This window comes from Scyliorhinus torazame, chromosome 14 (assembly GCF_047496885.1).
Source record: "Scyliorhinus torazame isolate Kashiwa2021f chromosome 14, sScyTor2.1, whole genome shotgun sequence".
NCBI classification, from domain to species: domain Eukaryota; kingdom Metazoa; phylum Chordata; class Chondrichthyes; order Carcharhiniformes; family Scyliorhinidae; genus Scyliorhinus; species Scyliorhinus torazame.
In genome coordinates this window covers 83,452,064-83,475,160 of record NC_092720.1, presented here as the reverse complement: position 1 = coordinate 83,475,160, position 23,097 = coordinate 83,452,064, and the positions used below count along the sequence as shown (strand labels likewise).

Below are 23,097 nucleotides of genomic sequence, written 5' to 3'. Positions count from 1 at the left end.
TTGAATGCTAATATACGGAGGCTGCTGGGGGTGATGATGATGCCCCCACCGGAGGGGGAGGTGGAGATAGTGGTGGCGATGGATGCAGAGAAAGCATTTGATAGAGTGGAGTGGGACTACCTGTGGGAAGTACTGAGGAGATTTGGATTTGGAGAGGGGTTCATTAGATGGGCTCAGCTCCTGTACAGGGCCCCGGTGGCAAATGTGATTACAAATAGGCAACGATCTGACCACTTCCGACTATATAGGGGTACAAGACAGGGATGTCCCCTGTCCCCGTTACTGTTTGCGTTGGCAATTGAGCCACTGGCCATAGCGCTGAGGGGCTCCAGGAAGTGGAGGGGGGTACTTAGAGGAGGAGAAGAGCATCGGGTGTCATTATACGCGGATGATTTGTTGTTGTATGTCGCGGACCCAGTGGAGGGGATGCCTGAGATAATGCAGATACTCAGGGAGTTTGGAGAATTTTCAAGATATAAATTGAATATGGGGAAGAGTGAACTGTTTGTGATGCACCCCGGGGAACAGGGCAGGGGAATAGACGATTTACCGTTGAGGAGGGTAACAAGGGATTTCCGGTATTTAGGGATCCAGGTGGCCAGGAACAGGGGAACCTTGCATAAGCTTAACTTGGCACGACTGGTAGAGCAGATGGAAGAGGACTTTAGGAGGTGGGACATGGCGCCCCTGTCATTGGCGGGCAGGGTGCAGGCGGTTAAAATGGTGGTCCTTCCGAGGTTTCTTTTTGTGTTCCAGTGCCTCCCTGTACTGATTACAAAGGCCTTTTTTAAGAAGGTGGACAAGAGTATTATGAGCTTTGTGTGGGCTGGAAAGACCCCAAGAGTAAAGAGGGGGTTCCTGCAGCGCAATCGGGACCTGGGGGACTGGCACTGCCGAGTCTAAGTGATTATTATTGGGCCGCCAACGTGTCAATGATATGTAAGTGGATGAGGGAAGGGGAAGGAGCAGTGTGGACAAGACTGGAGATGGCGTCCTGTAGGGGAACTAGTCTAAAAGCACTGGTGACGGCGCCGTTACCGTTCTCCCCGAAAAAATACACCACAAACCCAGTGGTGGTGGCAACTCTGAAAATCTGGGGGCAGTGGAGACGACATAAGGGAGTGACGGGTGCCTCAGTGTGATCCCCGATAAGGAACAACCATAGGTTCGTCCCGGGAAGTATAGATGGGGGATTTAAATCTTGGCAGCGAGCAGGAATTGCGAAATTGAAGGACTTGTTCTTAGACGGGACGTTCGCGAGTCTGGGAGCACTGGCAGAAAAATATGGGTTGCCACCTGGGAATGCATTTCGTTATATGCAAGTGAGGGCATTTGTGAGGCAACAGGTGAGGGAATTTCCGCAGCTCCCGGTGCAAGAGATCCAGGACAGAGTGATTTCGGGGGCATGGGTGGGTGATGGTAGGGTGTCAGATATATATAGGGAAATGAGAGACGAGGGGGAGACGATGGTAGAGGAGCTGAAGGGAAAATGGGAGGAGGAGCTGGGGGAAGAGATTGAGGAGGGGCTGTTGGCAGATGCCCTAAGTAGGGTAAACTCTTCGTCCTCGTGTGCCAGGCTCAGCCTGATACAATTCAAGGTTCTACACAGGGCGCATATGACGGGAGCAAGGCTGAGTAGATTTTTTGGAGTGGAAGATAGGTGCGGGAGATGCGCGGGAAGCCCGGTGAACCACACTCACATGTTTTGGTCATGTCCGGTATTGCATGGGTTCTGGGTGGGTGTGGCAAAAGTGATCTCGAAGGTGGTGGGGGTCCGGGTCAAACCAAGCTGGGGTTGGCTATATTTGGGGTTGCAGAGGAGCCGGGAGTGCAGGAGGCGAGAGAGGCCGATGTTTTGGCCTTTGCGTCCCTAGTAGCCCGGCAAAGGATTCTACTTATGTGGAAAGAAGCTAAGCCCCCGGGTGTGGAGGCCTGGATTAATGACATGGCAGGGTTCAGAAAATTGGAGCGGATAAAGTACGCACTAAGAGGTTCGGCTCAAGGGTTCACCAGGCGGTGGCAACCGTTCCTCGACTATCTCGCAGAGCGATAAGGGAAAATAGGAAAGGTAGCAGCAGCAACCCAGGGGGGAGGGGTGGGGGGGGAGGGGGGGGGAGGGCTCATTTGGGTCCTCAGGGGTTTTATGTGTGTGTTTATATATTAGTTATTTATATTAGATGTTACGAAGTTACTATTTTAGTTACTATTTCTGTTGTTTCTTATTTTGTTGTTGGCAGTTGCCGTTAGTTAGCATATTATTTATTTTTAAAAAACGATCAATGTATATATTATTACAAAGTTGTAAAATGGGAAACTTTTGTTTAATCGAAAAACTTTAATAAAATCTATATATTTTTTAAAAAGGACTGCGAATCGCAGAAATTTCTTCACCCAGAGATTGGTGAGCCTGTGGAATTCACGATCAGAGAAAGCAGTTAAGGCCACAACGGTTTTCCAGACAAAATTAGATATAGCTCGTGGGGTTAAAGGGATCAAAAGATATGGGGGAATACGGGAACAGGTTTCTGAGTTGGATTATGAGCCATGATCACAATGAATGGCGGAGCAGACTTGAAGGGCCAACTGAAATACTCCTGCTCCTATTTTCTCTGTTTCGATGTTTATTTATTTAGTTCAATCTGGACAACACAAATAACTTCTACATTCTTGTGTTGATTTTTTGATGAATGACACATTAAAGCAGTTAGGGGCTGGTTTAGCTCACTGGGCTAAATCACTGCCTTTTAAAGCAGACCAAGGCAGGCCAGCAGCACGGTTCAATTCCCGTACCAGCCTCCCCGAACAGGCGCCGTAATGTGGCGACTAGGGGCTTTTCACAGAAACTTAATTGAAGCCTACTCGTGACAATAAGCGATTTTCATTTTTCATTTTCATTATGAATGGACTGCAGCAAGTATTATTACAGATGTCACAAATGTTATTAACTAATTCAGCATGTGTTGGTTCATGTGATTGGATTCAATATCTTGAGCATGAACTGTGCAAGAAATTGTAAAGAGATTTAAAGTTCCATAAGCCATAATTCAGCAGCTCCTACTCTGACCAATTAAGCACAACTAAGCAAGTACGAGTGATAATTGTCTGGGTTACTAGTTAGATAGTTGCATTGCTCCTTCTTTCCTGCTATAGTTGCTAAAGGAACAAGCAGTGATTTTTTTTTGTTTTTTGGACAAGATTAGTGAGTCTTTCACCACTGCCAAGGTGCCCGGGTGGCACTGCGAAACTGACAGGGTCACTGCTAAGGTGGCAGTGCAAGGGTGCCAGAGTGCCAGGGTTGCACTGCAGGGTCAGGGTCTGTGAGGGGCCATGCCCATGAAAGGAGGATACAGGTGGGATTTGAAGGGTGGAGGTGTGTAGGGCACGTAAGTAAAGGCCTCTGGGGAGATTGGGGCGTATCGGCTGGGTGTCCTCACTTGCAGTGGGTGGAGAGGGGGGGTAGTGCCCATGTATGTGGGGGGCTCACATTGCCCATTGGTGGGGGGGTGTGGGGGATCTCTGAGTTTTTGTCCCCATGCTGAAATAAATTCGAAGTGTGGGCTAAACCGGTGAGTAACTCCCTGGGGCCCAAATAAATGACTAAGGGTGGGTTCTCCGGCCGCACCCGCCTGGCGACTGGAAATTCTCCCCTAAGCTCAATGGACCTATACATAGTCCGTGTCCCGCCCATGGCGATCTTGTGGAAAGCGGGGCAGAAGAAACCCACTCCTAAGTGTCATTGGATAGTGGTTGGGAACTTGCCGACAGAGCCAGCGGCAAACTCCCGGAAAAACGACTTAGAAATTTTTTATAATGAAGTCCGCCCTTCGAAAATTATTTTGAAAACATCTCATATTCATAACTCTCGGGTTAAAACGAATAGATAGGGAGTGGTTTTGTGCAAGGCTCATTAACATGGAGGAAGCTTAAAATTTGTGAAGACACAACAGTGTTTCAGTGAATGAGTCAATGCAATCAAGCACTATGCTGTAGCTGGTACAGGTTTTAAACTCCCGTTATGAAAATCGCTTATTGTCACAAGTAGGCTTCAAATAAAGTTACTGTGAAAAGCCCCTAGTCGCCACATTCCAGCGTCTGTTTGGGGAGGCTGTTACGGGAATCGAACTGTGCTGCTGGCCTGCCTCGGTCTACTTTCAAAGCCAGCAATTTAGCCCTGTGCTAAACAGCCTGATGGTACACGAGAATATTTTGGAATAGAAGTAGATCATGCAGCATCTTGAGCCTGCTCCGTCAGTCAGTATGATTGTGGCAGATTTTCTGACTCACTCCACTTTCCCATCGGCTTCCATATCCCTTTATACTCTATCGATGCCAGCTTTAAACATAGTCAATGACGGATTATCCAACAACCCTCTGGATAAAGAATTACAAAGATTCATAACCTTCTGAATGGAAAATAATTCTCCTCTCAATCCTAAATCCCTTATTCTGAGGCTAAGCGGTTTTAGATTTCCCAGACAGGTAATCAACCTTTCAGGGTCTACCCTGACAAGTTCTTTTAGAATAAGAACGTAAGACATAGGAGCAGGAGTAGGTAATTTGGCCCCTTGAGCTTGTTTTGCCAATCAATGCAACCATGGCTTGTGACTTTAACTCCACTTTGTTGTCCTTTCAATCAAAAATCTATCTAGATCAGCCTTGAATATATTCAATGATCCCGACTCTACTGTTCACTGGGGAAGATAATTCCAAATACTAATGACCCTTGGATAATCTTCTATTTTTCAATGAGATCACCTCTTATTCTTCTCCTGAGAGTCTAGGCCCAATCTACATAGCCTCTCATCATAGAACAACACTCTCACCCTAGGAATTCGGTCCCGATGCTCCGGTCCCTCGTCAGCAGTGAATTGCACGCCCCATGCCGGCGGTATCATGCAAATTGGTCATTTGCATCCGATGAACGGGCTGGATGACCGATTCTCCAGCAACACGTGATGCTCCAACCCTCTCCACTGGGATTCATGCGAGCATGAATTGCTGCAGGTATTTACAATCGTCGCCCTTGCACGGTAGGCCCCATGGTGGGTCTAGGGTGTTAATGCACAACAGAGGTGCCCCCCCTAAAGTCCATCGGAAAGTCCCCTCACCCCCACAAGGCAAACGATGTCCCCTCCACCACCTGCCCGAACTGTCTGTGAAAAAGAGGAAGTCAAAGCACTTAGCTGCTTTTAGTGTGTGAGGAGCTGTCAACCATAGCGAGTGTTTGTAAACATTGTGGTCAACATCAAAGCAGGATACTTGAGATGCAGTTAAGCATGAAGGGAAAGATGGATCAACAATCCACCAAGCAGCTTTCTCTGGAGTAATAAAACTGTCAATCACTAGCTAATGCAATGTATTGCTGTGTGAAATTGAATGGAGGATTCGCATTTCAAATGCAGTCAAGGGATGTGAAGCCTTTTGCAGTGCACTTGCCTTTTGAGGAAGCCTCTGACAGCTACTGTTTTAAACACCTTTGTCTGAGGCAGTGAAAATGCAGTGATGTTTCACCCTACTGCCTTGACTACTCTTCAGCTTTCAGGCAGGGTCCCTGATGGGAGTGTCCCTGATGGAGGTGTCTCTGTTGAAGGGAGGGGTCTCTGTTGGGGGTGCGGGTCTCTCTGTTGGAGAAAGTCTCTGTTGGGGGGATCTCTGTTGGGGGTCTGATGGGGGGGGTGTCAGGTCACCCTCATGTATGGGTGCTGTGGCGGGAGGGTGACCCACAATTCCCGTGGTGGTTGCGGGGGCAGGGGGGGAGGATGTCCCTATTTGTCAGTGGAGGGGGTGCAAAATTAATATTGGTGGGGGGGGCAGCCGCCGGACCTCGGTATCAGGCCGCCGCGCTCAAAATGGCAGCCCGGTACCGGGATTCTGGTGGAGATTCCATGCATACATTTGCATGGAAAAGGAGAGGAAATTACACCTGGGCACCGTTCCTAGCGCCAGCTGCGACCAAGAGTGAGTCTCCGCTGGCGAGACCACTTAGTCTGCAGAATGGAGAATCCGGACCATTTCGTCTAGAATTCCACACGGATAAGGGCACACTACTGGATACAAATTAATCTTAAGGCACGAGAAAAAACTACAGATAGAAAACCCATTCCTTTAAGCATTGCTGAAAAAACATGTTGTCAAAGCTTTTCATCGTGCTTTCATCAGTCTGCCACACTGCGAGCCCAACTGACAATCTTAGAATGGCTGGCAGTGTAACTTTTAGCACACTGAGGATTAGGTTGTCCAATTGTGGAATCACATCTAATGTTGGACACTGTTTTGCAAGCATGAGCTGATTGGGTCCGCTCTGTACTTTGTCCATTGCAAACAACAGAAGGGACATGTTGTTTGATACCATCTGCCAGTCTTTCGGATGTATGGTCTACATCACACTGGTACTGAAATTCGTATACCACATTACTCATTTGTGTGATAGGCAGAATGTATTTCTGGCTTGACAGCAGCATCCTTTTAGTGGTGAATACCACTCATGTTGTTACTGCATTGGAGCAGTGTGACTGGAATCTCAAAAATGTGAGCAGCTGTGTACTTCATCTGCTGCTCACATTTTTGAGATTCCAGGGCAATTTGAGGTACACTGGGTACTTTGCAGGGAATGTGACAGCATTAGACCCATTCATGAGTATATATGAAGTACAGCAGAAAATGATCTGATCAGGGTTTGCATTATTTGATGCACCCTACTTCTTTTTTTCATAAATTTAGAGTAGCCAATTATTTTTCTTTTCCAATTAAGGAGCAATTTAGCATGGTCAATCCACCTAACCAGCACATCTTTGGATTGTGGGGGTGAAACCCACGCAGGCATGGGGAGAATGTGCGAACTCCACACGGACAGTGACCCAGGGCTGGGATTCGAATCCGGGTCCTCAGCGCCGCAGTCCCAGTGCTAACCAGTGCGCCACATGCTGCCCTAATGCGCCCTCCGTCAGCACAAAGCTTGCTTGGTGAGCAAATGGCTTGGGCTCTATTCCTGGAACCTCATAAATAAGGCAAGAACATTTGCTCAGTAGGGCCACTTAGCTCCTCCCCTCGTTACAGCTTCAGTTCAACCATGGACAAGAGGGTTGAACTTAAAAGATGAGGTGAGAGTGACTGCTCTTGACATCAAAACAGCATATTACTGAATGTGGCATCCATAAACTCTAGCAAAATTGAAATCAATGGGAATCGGGGGAAAACTAATCACTAGCTGGAGTCATACCAAGCACAAAGGAAGTTGGTTTGGTTGTTGGAGGCCGATCATGTCAGTGCAAGGATATCACTCCAGAAGCTCCTCAGGGTGGTGTTCTCATAGAATCATAGAATTTACAGTGCAGGAGGCCATTCGGCCTATCGAGTCTGCACCGGCTCTTGGAAAGAGCTCCCTACCCAAGGCCACACCATCACTCTATCCCCGTAACCCAGTAACCCCTCACACAGCCTTTTTTGGACACTAATGGCAATTTAGCATGGCCAATCCACCTAACCTGCACAGCTTTGGACTGTGGGAGGAAACTGGAGCACCCGGAGGAAACCCACGCAGACACGGGGAAAACATGCAGACTCTGCAGACAGTGACCCAAGTCGGGAATCGAACCTGGGACCCTGGAGCTGTGAAGCAACTGTGCTAACCACTATGCTACCATGCTGCACTTTCTTTTCAGCTGCATCAGCACTGTCATTCTCTCCATCATACGATCAAAATCGGGGGACATTTGCTGATGATTGCACAGTGCTCAGTGGCATTCATGACTCCTCAAATAGCGAAGCAATCTACGCTTACTTGTAGCAAGATCTGGACAACATTCAGATTTCAATTAATAAGTGACAAGCAACATTCGTGCCACAAAAATGCCAGGCAAAGACCATCTCCAACATGAAAGGGATATTAACCATCTCCCCTTGACATTCAACTACATTATCATCGCTGAATCCCTCACCATCAACATGCTGGGGGGTTACCATTGTCCAGATACTAAACTAGATTAGCCATATAAATACTGTGGCTACAAAAGCAGATCAGAAGCTGGGAATATTGTGGTAACTCATCTCCTGACTCCCCAAAGCCTGTCCACCATCTCCAATGGCAATTTCTGGATTTCTGCATTCAAGCAGGGGAATGTTTTCTCCATATGTTATGTGTAATACATTATAAAACCGTTCATGAAGAATGGATTTATGACTTAATCATATATAACATGTAACCTTCTGTTTTCTACAACTGCCAAGTTTGTAGAGAGCACAACCTAAATGCAGGGCAAAACTCACTTCATACTGTCTAAAAAATGTGCTTTCTCAATTTCAGAAGGGTACCTCTAAATTCACTTTTAGAAACACCATGGGATAGATATTTGTCTTTACTACCTAGATATTAAGGAGCATCTGGGCGGAGCACAAAGGAAATCTGGTGGCAGAGGATTTCAAGCTTTTTACAGAACCCGTCAAATTTTTCTCTCATTAATATAAATTGAAAGAAATTCTAGAATTTTTTTTTTAACACATCACATCTCCCTGTTAGATTTTCTTTTCTACAACCATCCAAGCAGTACAAATGAAAACTTACCCGATTAGTCCCTAAATAAAATTGACAATTACTCCTGAATTATTGATATTTAGACGCAGGCAGCTTTGGAACTAAATTTAGACAATTGAGATACTTTCATGTTGGCTTCCGACAATCCCCACAAAGACGTTCTTTCAATCTAACTTGGCTGAATTCAAAACCAATTCAAAAAGATAGCATTCTGACCAATTGTATCACTGTATTTACTGTCTATATTTCCTGAAAGGTTTTAACATGCAACGCAGAAATTATTGAACTTCATTTTACAGTTACAACTGATTTTCAGATACTGTATATTTATTGAAATAACTGGCAGTTACAGCCAATCTGAATTCTGCCTGATTTCATATAAATATAGGATGTCATACCTATTATAAGTGTTTCTGTTATGTGTTTTTCATCTTTGATCACTCGTTTTGCAAAGGGTTCTGCAGCAATTTGATCAGGATCCATTTGCAAGGTGAAGAAACCTTCCAAGCCCAGATACTGGTTAGCATCAATATCTTGACAATGAGTGATCTCATGCAATTCCTATAAAGATTGAAACAAATTGATGCAAAAATATTTGTGTTACCTTATAAAAATGTAGAAGTTACAGAACAAAAAATCACATCTGTGCCAGTTCATGCTCTTTAACTAGAGATCAAGTTACCATTTACCTGCAATTATCAACAATTACTGCACATTTCCATTTACTGTTCATGACACATTGGCCATTTACCCATGATGGTTTTAAAATGATAATGTACATGTCATATAAAGAGAATCCCATATTAACTATTGTCAAATATTTGTCTTATAACATTATAAATTAATATGTGTTAAGAAGGAACTTGCATTTATAGTGGTCCAGAGGCCACCAACTGTGAGGAAGTTGTACAGAAACCAACAGGCAAGGAAATTACAGAGAAGCGCAATAATTACAGAGAAGTTATAATGGGGGACTTTAATTATCTGAATATAGACGGGGATAGTAGTTGTGTAAAGAACAGAGCGGGACAACAATTCCTGAAATGCACTTAGGAGAATTCCCTACAGTAGTACGTTTCCTGTCCAATGTCAAAAGAGGCATTGTTAGACCTGATGTTTGGGAATGAGTTGGTCCATGTGACAAAAGGGGAACATTCAGGGAACAGTGATCATTGGATCGTAAGGTTTAGGTTGGCTGTGATAAGAATGGACTATCCAGACTAAGAATAAGTAACTGGTGAAAAAACTACTTCAATGGATTAAAAGTGGATCTTACCCAGATAAATTGGAATCAAAGGTTGGCAGGTAAGACTAACTGAACAATGGATTGCCTTTAAAGAGATTGTTTGAGCAGAGTCAAGGCATATTCCCACGAACTGAAAAGATAGGGCAAACAATGGTAGGGCTCCGGATGACAAGAGAGATAGAGAGTACGATGAAACAGAAAAAAAATGTTTATGATGGATGTCAGGTGAATAATACAACCAAGAACCAAACTGAATATATAAATATTCGTAGCGGAATTGAAAAAGCAAAAACTGAAGCAAAGAGAAAGCATGAGAAGAGACTGGTAGCTAAACAAAACGGAATGCAAAAGTCTTCTATAGGCATATAAGTAGTAAAAGGATGGTAAGAAGGAGGGGTGGGGCCAATTAGGGACCAAAAGGAGATTTATATATGGAGACAAGAGGCATGGAAAAAGATGCAGCCCCAGTCATGGTAAAAGAGGTAGTTCAGATACTTGAAAGGTTTAAAATTGATAAGGAAAAGATATTGGATCTTTGGATAAAAGTTGATAAGGCACCAAGACTGGATGAGATGCATCCAAGGTTAGTGAGGAAATGAGACTGGAAATTGCAGAGACACTGGCCAGACTTATCCAATCTTTCTTAGATACAGAGATGGTACCAGAGTAAAGAAGAATTTCAAATGTTACATCCTTGTTCACTGAAGTGTGTAAAGTGCAGGCCAGTTTAACCTTGGTGGTGGAGAAGCTTCTTTTAAAAATTATAATTTGAGACAAAATTAGTAGTCACTTGTGCAAATGCTGGTTAATTAAGGAAAACCAGCTCAGATTTGGTACAGGCAAATCTTGTTTTGTTAACGTGCTCCTGTTTTTTGAACAGGTAACAGAGAGGGTTACTGAGGCTAATGCTGTTAATGTGCACAAACTTTCAAATTTGATAAAATTGCTGCAGAACAGATTTGTGAGCAAAGCTAGAGCTCATGGAATAAAATGGACAGTGCAATACAAATATAAAATTGACTGAGTGACAGGAAGCAGAGTATGGGTTGTTTTTCAAACTGGAATGTTTATAACAGTGCTCCCCAAGGGTTGGTGTTAGGACTCCTGCTCTTCCAGACATATACTAATGATTTAGACCCTGGTGTACAGGGCACAAATTTCAAAATTAGCAGACGATACAAAACTATGAAGTATTGTGAACCATGAGGAAGCTGGTGTAAGGACATAGGCAGGGTGGTTGAATCGGCGGACAAGCGGAAGATGAAACTTAATGTCCAGAAGTATGAAGTGTTTCTTTTTTGTAAGAAGAACATAGAGAAACAATATAAAGGGTACAATTCTAAAGGAATTGCAGAAACAGAGGAATCTGAATGTACATGTGCATAAATCACTGAAGGTGGGACAGGTTGAGAGATACAATATATAGCATCCTGCGTTTTATCAACAGGGGCATAGAGTACAAAAGGAAGAAACTATGTTGTTAACCTGTATAAAATACTGGTTCAACCTCAACTGATTACTGCACCCAGTTCTGAGCACTTGAATTTAGGAGGGATGTGATGGCATCATAGAGGGTGCCAAATAGATTCACGAGTATGGTTCCAGGAAAAAGGAAATTCAGTTACATGGACAGATTGGAGAAGTTGGGTTGTTCTCCTTGAACAAAAGAGGGTAGAGCGGAGACTTGATGGAGGTATTTAAAAGCCTAAAGGGTCTGGACAGAGTAGATGGAGAAACTGTTGATTTTGGTGAAAGAACAGAGAACCTGAGGACAGAGTTAAGGCAATTAGCAAAAGACAGAGAAAGAGAGACTATGCAAATGAACACGTGAGACTTATTTGAGTAGGGCTCTCATCACTGCTCTGCAGAAACAAACATTTTTCTTTGCCTCTCTTTCTATTTTGAATAAGTTATTGTATGAGTAGGCTGTCATCTCACTTGGTAATAATGCAGTCTAATACAGTCACCCAGCTGACTACTTGGATACACAAGAGGGTACACCCACAGAAAAAGGTATTTTTAGCATACAAGATTGCTTGCATAATCTCTCCAGAATGAAATGAATAATTCTTCTAATTTATGGAAACAAGATAAGATGATTTTAATTAAATGGGACAGAGTGACATGTTTAGGCAGTGATTTAGGAAGGAACTAGCATTGCTCTGTTTCTAGATTTAAAAAGGGAGGTTAGCGAGAGTCATACTACAACACATTTGACCATTGCTCTTCAAATGGTGCTATTTCCTCGAGACCAATTTTTCATATTTCCCTGGATGTTTTGCAGTCTTCCTTTTCAAAAATAGATTCAGTTATTATAAGTTGATATAATTTCATGTTAATAATCACTTGTGGTAAAGTGTACCATGTTCTAATAATCCTTCATTCAAATTCTACTCTCTCATTATTCAAATAATAATCCTGAAAGGGACCCCTTGTTACCAATTCACTAAGAAAAATAATCTTTTACTATTTATCCTGATAAATATTTTGAAAATCTTTTAGCTTTAGAGGATTCTCTTATTTGCTTCAGCCAAAAAGCCTCAATGTTTCAATTGTTTCTTTCTAACTCGCCTCTCATTCCTGGTATTATGCTGATTAATTTTTGTATCATTTCCATAGCTCTAAAATACTTACTATAAATAGGGTGACCAGAAATGCATGCACACTTTTCCAACTTTGGCATCATCAATATCTTCCACAGGTTCAATGTCACATCCTTACATTTATATTCATAACCGTATTTATAAATCCAGAATCTTATTTTACTTATTTATAATCTGTGTATAAACTCGGCTTCAAAGTTTTATGTGTATGAAATCTTAAGAATTCTTATATTCTTACCATTCTCTTATTTTTCTAAAACATATGTCACATCTGTCTGCCCAAGGCCAAAAATGTGCCCTTGTCACTAAGCGATAACCAGTGCAGATGACGGCTGGACAGACCATCGGCTCATTCGCTCATCTATGTCTGTCAAACTCCACTGGAAAATGAAGAAACAGCTCAGAAAAAAGATCAACGGTGAGCAGCTTCAAGAGTCAAGCTTGCTAATGAACTTCCAACAACATCACCTCCAAAATCTCCAACTTGTCCATTCTAATGGATTGGAGGAAAACTGGAAAGAGCTGAAGACAGCCATCATTTCAAGCTGTGAAGAAACCATCAGCTAGAAGACCAGGAAACCCCAAGACTGGTTCGTCGAGAACGACCACACCATCCAAGACCTCATTAACAAGAAGAGCAAAGCTCTATGCGCCTGGCAAAATGGACATAACCAGCAAGGCAAAGAGGAGAACTCATCAATTAGCCATGGTGGAGGTACAAGGAAGAAATAGGGAAATCAAGAACCAATGATGGACTGAGAAAGCTAAAGAGCTGCAGCTCCTCGCTGACAAACATGCACAGGGCTTCTTAGTGCCACCAAGGCATTATATAGACCCAATACCCTAGGCTGCAAACCTGTGCAGAGTAAGGATGGATCCCTATTGAGAGATAGAGAAAACATTGGCCTTCAATGGAGAGAACATTTCAAAGAACTCCTAAATTGCGATACAACCGTAGACGAGGACGTGTTTGAGGAAATACCCCAACCCCCCATAAAAGATGATCTAGGACTCCTACCAGCATGGGAATGAAGAATGTAACAGCCACATCAGTAGACAGGATCAAGAGGAAAGTGTCAAACTTGAAGAAGAGATCACCTGTTGTTGCTGAAAATCTAGGAGAGAGAAATTCCTGCTAACCGTCATTGCCACCATCCTCAAGAAAGGAGACAAAATTGACTATGGGAACTACCAAGGAATCTCCCTCCTCTCCATTGCTGGAAAGATTATCGCCCGAATCCTTGCTAGCTGCCTTCTCCCAATCTCTGAAGAAATCCTTCCGGAAAGCCAATGTGGTTCCCTACCAAACCGTGGAACAGCGGACATGATTTTCACTGCTTGATAACGTCAAGAGAAATGCCAGGAGCAAATCAACCACTCTACATGGCCTTCATCGATCAGAACAAGGCTTTTGACTCAGTTAATTAGGAAGTGCGGTTATATTACCATGATTGGTAATATGTTGTATTCTTTGTCCTTTCTTCAAGAATGGCCTGATGTAGTGTTGACAAAGAATATACCAATCAAAATATTGAAACAAGACTAATTTATTATTTCACTATTAATTAAATGAAGTTCAAACACTGTAATGAGCTACAGATAATAATTAAATGATATTGAATCTGTCTTACAGTACTCAATCTATCTAGTCACTAACTACACTATGATCTAACCTTGTGCTATCTCTGTCTACTCTAAGCTTCTTCTTGTGCTTTCACCATGCTGCTCCTTATGCTATTCCCAGAATTCCCTGAGAGGCTGAGTTAAATACATAGAAGTAGTAACGCCCTCTAGTGTTTGATTTACACAGAGATGTAATTATTAACCCTTCACTAACCTGACTATATACATATTATTACATCCCCCTTTTTTATGAGACATTTCTTTTTTTATCATCAAAAGGAAAAAACGTATAATATCGGACACAATACATGATATGCATATGAATTTAACATGTGAGTGAAAAAAATCAATAATTATACAGTCCAACAAGTATGATCCACAAATTGAGTCTGTCTGGCTACCTTCTATTCCTGGTTGATCTTCTTAAACCACGAAGAGGAGTGTCAGAAGTTTTTAACATCTTCTGTGACTCTTCAATAACCTTTGAAGATGTCATCGTATTGTGAGACTTTCACGCAGTTGTAGATCTAGAAAAATCTTGTTAGATGGTTTGATTTTCAAAAGTGCTCGTCAATTTCGTTGAACAACTGAACCTTCATTTGTTTGAATGATATAGGAGCGTGGTGCTCCTTGACAAATTACTTTGGCAATAGCAGACCAACCTCATCAGGAATTCGAATCCTGACTTGATCCCCTGGATTTAGTGGTTCCAATGTAGTTGCATGTTGATTGTAATATTGTTATTGCATTTCTTGTTGACATTGCATCTTTTTGATTACGGATAGATGATCTGGATCAGGTAGTCTAATGGACGGAAGAGTAGTCCTTAACTCCCTGTTCATCAACAATTGAGCTTGTGATAAACGGAGTTGCTCTGTAGTTGAGTAAAGCAAGGTTCATGTCAGCATGAGAATCAAAGGATTTATGTAGAAGTTGCTTCATTATGTGAACCCCTTTCTCAACTTTCTCATTTGATTGCGGATAGTGCAGACTTGATATAATGTGAGCAAAATTATATTCTTTGGCGAATTCAGTCCATTCATGACTATCAAAACACGGTCCGTTACCAGACATGACAGTGTTCAGAATATAATGTCTTGCAAAGATTTCTTTTGTAGCCTTGATAACAGACCTGGAAGTCAAGTCTGACAATTGGATGACTTCAGGATAATTCGAAAAGTAGCCTATGATTAACACGTAATCACGACCAGTGAAATGAAACAAATCAATTCCTACTTTAGACCAATGCGTGCGGTAGGAGTTTTTCTTTCCATTGTGCAGGTTGGTATTTTTGACATGTTTCACACTCGAGTATAAGATTTGTGATGTCTCGGTTGATACCTGGCCAATAAACAGTTTGTCTTGCTCTTCCCTTGCATTTTTCAATGCTAAGGTGACCTTCATGTATCTGTTTTAGAATCATGGGTCTAAGTGACATAGAGATTACTATGCGATCTAGTCGAAGTAGCAATCCATAAACAACTGTTAGTTCAGCTTGTATGTTTCTATACTTGGAACAATGTCCTTTTGGCCAACCATTGTTTAAATGGTCTATGACATGAAGTAACATTGAATCTTTCTTGATCTCATCACGGATGAGTTTCAGTTTGTCGTCAGAGGCAGGTAAGTTTCAGCTCGAAGCTGCACTTGAAATGAAATGAAATGAAATGAAAATCGCTTATTGTCACAAGTAGGAGCTTCTTTGTGCTGAATAAATTCAGGTGGTTGCTGTTCTGAGTTAACAGAACGTGATAACGCGTTAGCAATGATCAATTCCTTGCCTGGAGTATATGCAAGTCGAAAGTCATATCTACGTAGCTTCATTAGGATACGCTGTAACCTTGGTGTCATCATTCAAATCCTTGTGAATGATGTGAACAAGTGGTCTGTGATCAGTCTCAACTGTGAATGTAGGACGACCATATACATAATCATGAAACTTGAGAATTCCCGTTAGTAAACCTAAGCATTCCTTTTCTATTTGGCATACCATTGTTCAGTAGGCGTCTTTGCTCGTGAAGCATAGGCAACTGATAACCACAAAGAATTGTCATCTCTTTGTAGAAGAACTGCTCCAATGCCACTTTGACTTGCATCCGTTGAGATTTATTTTCCAGTCAGGGTCAAAGAAAGAAAAAAGAGGTGTAGTAGTCAATTGTGACTTCAGATCAATCCATTCTTTTTGATGAGTGTCAGTCCATGCAATGTGGTCGACTTTTTGATGAGATGTCGCAAAGAAGTAATTCTGGACGAGAGGTTAGGAATGAACTTCCCCAGAAAATTCACAACACCTAAGAATCTCAACACAGCTTTCTTGCCCTCTGGGACTTTCATTTTCTGTATGGCAGCAATCCTGTTGTCGTCAGGTCGCACATCATATTCCAAAATTTGATCTCCAAGGAACTTCAGAGTTGAGATACCAAAATTACATTTGGTTCTATTCAGTTTCAAACCAAATTTATGTACTTGTTGGAATACTTGTAACAGCCTTGCAATGTGTTCTGCTCCTGTAGATGACCAGACAATTGTATCATCCATATACACTCGTACACCTTCAATACCTTCAGTCATCTGTTCCATCACTCGATGAACTATCTCCGATGGTGAAATAATTCCAAATGGCATTCTGTTGAAACAGTATTGAGCAAATGGTGTGTTAAACGTACACAACATCTTGCTTGTGTCATCTAATTGCATTTGCCAAAATCCTCTGGAGGTATCCAGTTTGGAAAAAAATTGAGCATTCGCCATTTCGCTGGTGATTTCTTCACATTTGGGTATTGGATAGTGCTCTCTCTTAATATTTTTATTAAGATCTTTTGGATCGATGCATATCCTTAATTCCCCAGGAGGTTTCTTTACACACACCATTGAACTGACCCAGTCAGTCGCTGCTGTTATTTTGGATATTATGCCAAGATTTTGCATACGTGCAAATTATTGCTTCAATCTCTCACAAAGCAATGCAGGAATTCTTCTTGGCGGGTGCATCACTGGTTTGGCATCTGGCTTTAACTGAATTTTCTATTAATAGGGAAGAGTACCCATGCCTTCAAAGACGTGCGGAAAGCGATCAAGAATTCCTTGTATGTTGTCTTGAACAGGTGGAAGAGATGAACTTGCGCGATAAATTCTCTGAATTAGGTGAAGATCCATCCAGGCTTGCGCACGTAAGAGTGAAGATCTGTTTGAATCACTAACCTCAAGTCTTACAGATATGGCAGTGTCATGATTTGTAACCAATAAACAGCAATATCCCAATGAAGTGATAGCATTGCCATTATAGTCACGCAATTGACAATTTGATTTCTTGATTTTAGGGGTTGCTTCGGTTGCAAGAGGTTGCCTGTTGAGCAAGTTTGTAGCAGCTCCTGTGCCAAGTTTAAAATTGACTGGTACAAAAGATGAAGTCACGCGGGATCAGGGGTGAGGTGGTAAGATGGATACAGAACTGGCTCAGTCGCAGAAGGCAAAGGGTAGCAGTAGAAGGGTGTTTTTCTGAATGGAAGGTTGTGACTAGTGGTGTTCCACAGGGATCAGTGCTTGGGCCTCTGTTGTTTGTGGTGTACATAAACAATTTGGAGGAAAATGTAGCTGGTCTGATGAGTAAGTTCGCGGATGACACCAAGGTTGGTGGAGTGGCAGATAGTGTTGAGGATTGTCAGAAGATACAGCAGGATAGGTAGGTTGGAGACATGGGCAGAAAAATGGCAAATGGAGTTTAATCCGGACAAATGTGAGGTAATGCATTTTGGTAGGTCTAACATAGAGGGGAAGTATACTGTCAATGGTAAAACTCTTAGGAATATAGAAAGTCAGTGAGCTCTGGGCGTGCAGGTCCACAGATCTTTGAAGGTGGCAACACAAGTGGACAAGGTAGTTAAGAAAGCATACGGATTGCTTGCCTTCATTGGACGGGGCATCGAGTATAAAAACTGGCAAGTCATGCTACAGTTGTATAGAACCTTGGTAAGGCCGCAGAATGAGATTCCCCTCACCCGCCGGTTCACACCAAAGAAGGGCACAAATTAGCATCACAGAAGCAGACCAGACACTGCTACATCTGCCTTCATCGTAACTTCACATCGAGCAGGCGCAAATCAATACTGGTTTTCACAACCAAAAAGGTTGAGATGACCATGCCGGGGGTGTACAGGGAAGTACCAGGTGGTGATGGAAATACCCTGGGCATTGCCCTGGCACTCTGATAGTGCCCCCTGGCCAGGGGCCTTCTGGGGAGTTCCAATGCAGGGGTTCCCCTTATCCATGGAAGGGGGTTTCCCTTTTCCGTGGGGGGGTCTCAATGGAGTGGGTTCCCCTGACCATGGAGGGGGGAGTGGCGACCTTTTATTTAAATCAAAGATTGGGGTGCCCTTTAAAATGGCCGCTCCTATCTCGGGATTCTGGGTGTTGCCGGCTTTCATAGGTCCCGCCTCTCCAGCTGACTGTATGAATCTCGGCTCCCCCTTGAAATTGCACAGTGTTGTTCAAAACAGCGAGAGTGTACCAGTGTGCGAGCTTCAGATTGGTTTCTCGCCTGAGCCAACAGTCTGTGAATTTTGGGATGTTTTCAGACATAATAACTTCCTCTCAATCTGAAAAACATCCACTGAGACTTGCTATTACTTTCTGCCTTCATGCAATGTCTCTGTGCAAATTAATTTGCTTTAATATCATGTATCTTATGAGGCATTATCATATGCTCTGAATCATTCCTCAAGTTTGCAATAATGGAGCAATAAGCTATTCTTAATATCTAAGTTGTATTATAACATTAAACAAATCACTGAGCGTATGAAAAAATAGGAGATCAGTCCGGCTATATAACATTCCTGAGAGATGCCAGCACTGTGTGAGTTTAGCTGCTTTAATTTAAGAAAATATGGAAGATTTATATTAGGAATTAAGATCTTATTTTAAACCTTACATTCGATGGTTTGGAAGTGAGGCCAACGTTCTTGCTGTCTTTTGAACAGTCTATCTGCAGCTTATGGCCGAATTCTTCTGAAATTTCCAATGCAGAAGGGTCTCCAAGTGCAACATTTGAAAACACTGAAGTCCTCTGAGATGGCAATTTAGAAGTAACAGTGTTTGTTTTATCAGGGATTTGGTTTACAAATCCGTGTTTGCTGGATGAACTACTGTCACAATCAGGCAAGACTGTATTCAGTCTTCCACCACATTGCTTTCCTTTCACTTGTTCATTGTGAGGCAGAGATGTCTTGCAGTTTGAAACTGAATCATTCCTGGCAGTTATTGAGGAATCTGGAAAGTTTGGAGAAAAAAATTATTATTTTGATGCACAAGACTTTAAAAAAATAATTTATAAACATAAAGCGATTAAACCAATAATATTAAATACCAATAAGCCCCACTTTTAATATTTTAGACACAATAAAACAGTACCAAATTAGTACAGCAATAATTGTAGACTCTCTACAGTGCAAAAGGAGGCCATTCGGCCCACTGAGGCAGCACCGACCCTTCGAATAAGCACTCTGCCCATGTCCACTCCCCCGTCCACCTCATAACCTAACCTACACATCCCTAAACAGGAAGTGGCAATTTATCATGGCCAATCCACACATCTTTAGACGGTCGGAGGAAACTCACGCAGACATGGCGAGAACATACAAACTCCACATAGTCACCACGGCAGGATTTGAACCTGGGTCCCTTGCGCTGTGAGGCCACTGTACTAACTAATGTGCCACACTATTATAATAGTTAATGACTTTCCAAACTGGACGATCATCACCCTGAAATAGTAACCCTGTTCCTCTCTCCACAGCTGCTGTCTGACCTGTGGAATATTCCAAGCTCTTTCTATTTTTATTCCAGTTTTCCAGCGGCTGCAGTTTTTTGCTTTCCTTTTAAAATAAGATGCTCATGCATCAGAATAATACCAACATTGTAACATAATTTGATAGTGGCATACTTAAAAAATTAAAACAACTTTGCATTACTTGAGTACGGATGGCGAAATAGTATGAACTATGATCCAGCAAAATTATCACTGAGAAAAGGATCAAAAACAAATTAGAAATTAGAAGCAAAACAGTCATTTTTTTAAAGAAGTGTGCTTTAAGGCTAATACATTTGTGGAATTGGCTAACAACAAGCTGGAAGAAAAGGCCAAGACCAATTATTAAGAAAGAATTTTGGGCAGCACGGTGGTGCAGTGGGTTAGCACTGATGCCTCACGGTGCCGAGGTCCTAGGTTCCATCCCGGCTCTGGGTCACTGTCCGTGTGGTGTTTGCATATTCTCCCCGTGTTTGTGTGGGTTTCGCCCCCACAACCCAAAGATGTGCAGGCTAAGTGAATTGACCACGCTAAATTGCCCCTTAATTGGAAAAAAATAATTGGGTACTCTAAATTTAAAAAAAGAAAGAATTTGACGATGACAACAGATGGATATTTCACTTACACAGATGAAATACAATACCGCTATTTGAAAATAATGCTGAGAGGTTTTTTTCCGTATGAGACTGGACACAGTGTGCACTTAATTTAATTAAACAATGTTTCAACTATATCCTGCTCTTTGTATAACTTCTCGTGACAGAATCTGTTGGTAGTTGTTAAGGTCTGGAATGCAAAAATCTTTTGGATAGGAAACATTATGATTATTCTATATTAGCGAACACAAGCATATTTGACGGTAGTATTGAAGATGTATTGGCCTGCACTTTGCAGTTATAATGATGGTGAAAATGTCAGTGTTCACTATCATTATTCTGTAAAACTGACAGCAACATCCGGCAATCACAATGCGGAGTTAAAAGTGGAAATCCAGAAATTGCTGTCAGTGGTTCCATATTTCTCTGTAGGATGTGTTGAAGTCGTTGTGGACGATAGTCCATTAGAAATCATTGAATTGCCATGAACCTCCTGCTTTTTATGTTTCTATTCTCGCTAAATAAAAACCTTTGAAAAAGTCACATCATGCATAATAAGCTGAAATTGGGGTTTTAAAAGCTTACTAAGTTATTCATTACTGCAGAACAATCTCTCTAACTCTGAACAAGTAAAGAAATTGTAGAAAGGGAAATTTCTCCATTCTATGATAAAAATTGCACAGATTTTTAAAATAATAAAATTAAAGTTTGCTTATGATTTACTTCTATCCCGTGTATGTATGTCTATAAAATGTGAATGACAAAACTTGTTTGGCTTGCTGTCAAAGAGAATTCTTCAGTGGGATCGGCTCATTAGTCTCCCAGAATTCAACAATGTGGTTGGATGCCAGAAATCTTCTAAAGCTCTCACCAGAAGGAAATTAATGTCAGAGCTTGCGAGGTCTTAGTGGGCAGTTTTCTGAGATCAGCAGTGCATAGTTCTTGTAGTTAATAATGCTCAAAACTTCACTACGCAGCTGAGGACTCCATGGTCCACGTGGAGGTCCAGTTTGAATGCCACGGATTGCAGAGTCAAAGGTGTGAGCTAAATCTTTTAAATTCCTGGATGAAGTATGTCCTGAAAAACTTTTGAATAGGTCAGTGGTCAGAAATTGTGGTTTGAAAACTTCGTCAGAAAAACCAGATGCGCAATTTACCAAAATAACGACATGGGGTACGGTTCTCCAGAAAGATTTCTCAGTGTTATAGTGAGCGAGCACAGCCGCGAGCTTCCCGGTGCTAGGCCCAACAAGGCCAGCAACGCAATTTAACGTTAATTGGTCCACTGAATGAGGCCCGATGGGCTTCTCGCCTCAAATGAAGGCTCACCAGCCGATTTGCCAGCCTCCACTAACAAGGTCGAGTAGCACTTGAGCAGCATTTGCTCTTTCAATCCCAGCCATCTCGCAACACTGGCGCCCAGGAGACCGGCCCCAAGATTCAGGGATGCAGATCTGGGGAGGTTACTAGACGCAGTGACGGCCAGGAGGGAGGTCCTGTTCCCCCGAGGGTCCCATAGGGTAAGCCACAGGGCAGCCAGTGCTGCCCGGGATGAGGGGGCGGCGGCTGCGGGCTCTGGGAGTATGACCAGGAGGACTGGCCGCCAGTGCCGGAAAAAGATCAATGAGCTACACCGGGCAGCACGAGTGAGTAGACACCAAGGCCTACCCCCAGGACCTTTCCGCCCCACGTGAGCATCCATCCTCCAACTCTCCATGCGACCCTCAACCCTCCCTCCAACCCCCCTTTCCCTTCGCTCCCCCCAACCTTCCCTTCACAACCCCTTCCCACCACTGTGAACCACGTGTGCGGCTAACGATGCCCCCTCTGTCTCCTCAGGAAAAGCTCTCCCTCAATCGCCGGAAGAGGGCATTGACTGGCGATGGTGTGCTGGACATAAGGGGCGGGATTCTCCCAGCCCTGCGTCGGGCCGGAGAATCCCCGCGAACTTGCCACGCCGCCCCGACGCCGGCACGCGATTCTCCGCAGTGCAGAGAATCGGTGCCATTGGCGTTGGCATGGTTGGCGCGGCGCCGGTCGCAGGTCACTCTACGCAGCCGGCCCGCTGATTCTCCGGCCCGGATGGGCCGAGCGGCCGTAGGAAAAGAGCCGAGTCCCGCCGGCGCCGTTCTAACCTGCTCTGGGCCGGTGGGAACTCTGCGTGTAAAGGTCGGGTGGCGGCCTGTGGGGGGGGGGGTGGTTCGACCCGGGGGGGCCCTCCGATGTGGCCTGGGACCCATCGATCGGCAGGCCGGCCTCTGTGCTGGGGGCCTCCTTTCCTACGTGACGGCCCCTGTAGCCCTGCACCACGTTGCGTCGGGGTCGGCGCCACTGTGCCTGTCCTCGTTGGCGCCAGCGCAACTGCGCATGCGCGGTTTCCGCGGCACCCAGTTCGCGCCGGGATCTGCAGCTGGAGTGGCGCGAACCGCTCCAGCGCCATGCTGGCCCCCTGTAGGGGCCAGAATTAAATGTGGGAGTTGCCCGTTCACGCCGTCGTAAAACGCATTGTACGACGGCGTGGACACTCTGCCGCAGGATTGGAGAATCCCGCCCAAGGTCCCAACCTCGAGGAGCGGGCCCTGAAAGTGACTGGGGTGGCCGAGGACAGAGTGGTCACCAATGCGGAGGTTGGCAGATGCCGCAGAGGTGAAGAGCCACTGGGACCCAGCCAAAGGACCTATCAAATGTGAGTTGTC

The 23,097-nt window shown here is 43.6% G+C and overlaps 1 protein-coding gene across 4 annotated transcripts in view; it reads right to left on the bottom strand.

Annotated features, from left to right (window-relative positions):
- The window catches only part of zbbx (zinc finger, B-box domain containing), a 177,556-nt gene that overhangs the window by 44,942 nt on the left and 109,517 nt on the right, over positions 1-23,097 (bottom strand). For all 4 annotated transcript variants that reach the window (XM_072474438.1, XM_072474441.1, XM_072474440.1 and 1 more), the window contains 2 exons: positions 18,930-19,267; positions 8,929-9,091 (listed from right to left, as the gene is read on the bottom strand). In XM_072474438.1, the coding sequence (XP_072330539.1) occupies positions 8,929-9,091; positions 18,930-19,267 (501 nt within the window). The remainder of the gene's footprint in view (positions 1-8,928; positions 9,092-18,929; positions 19,268-23,097) is intronic.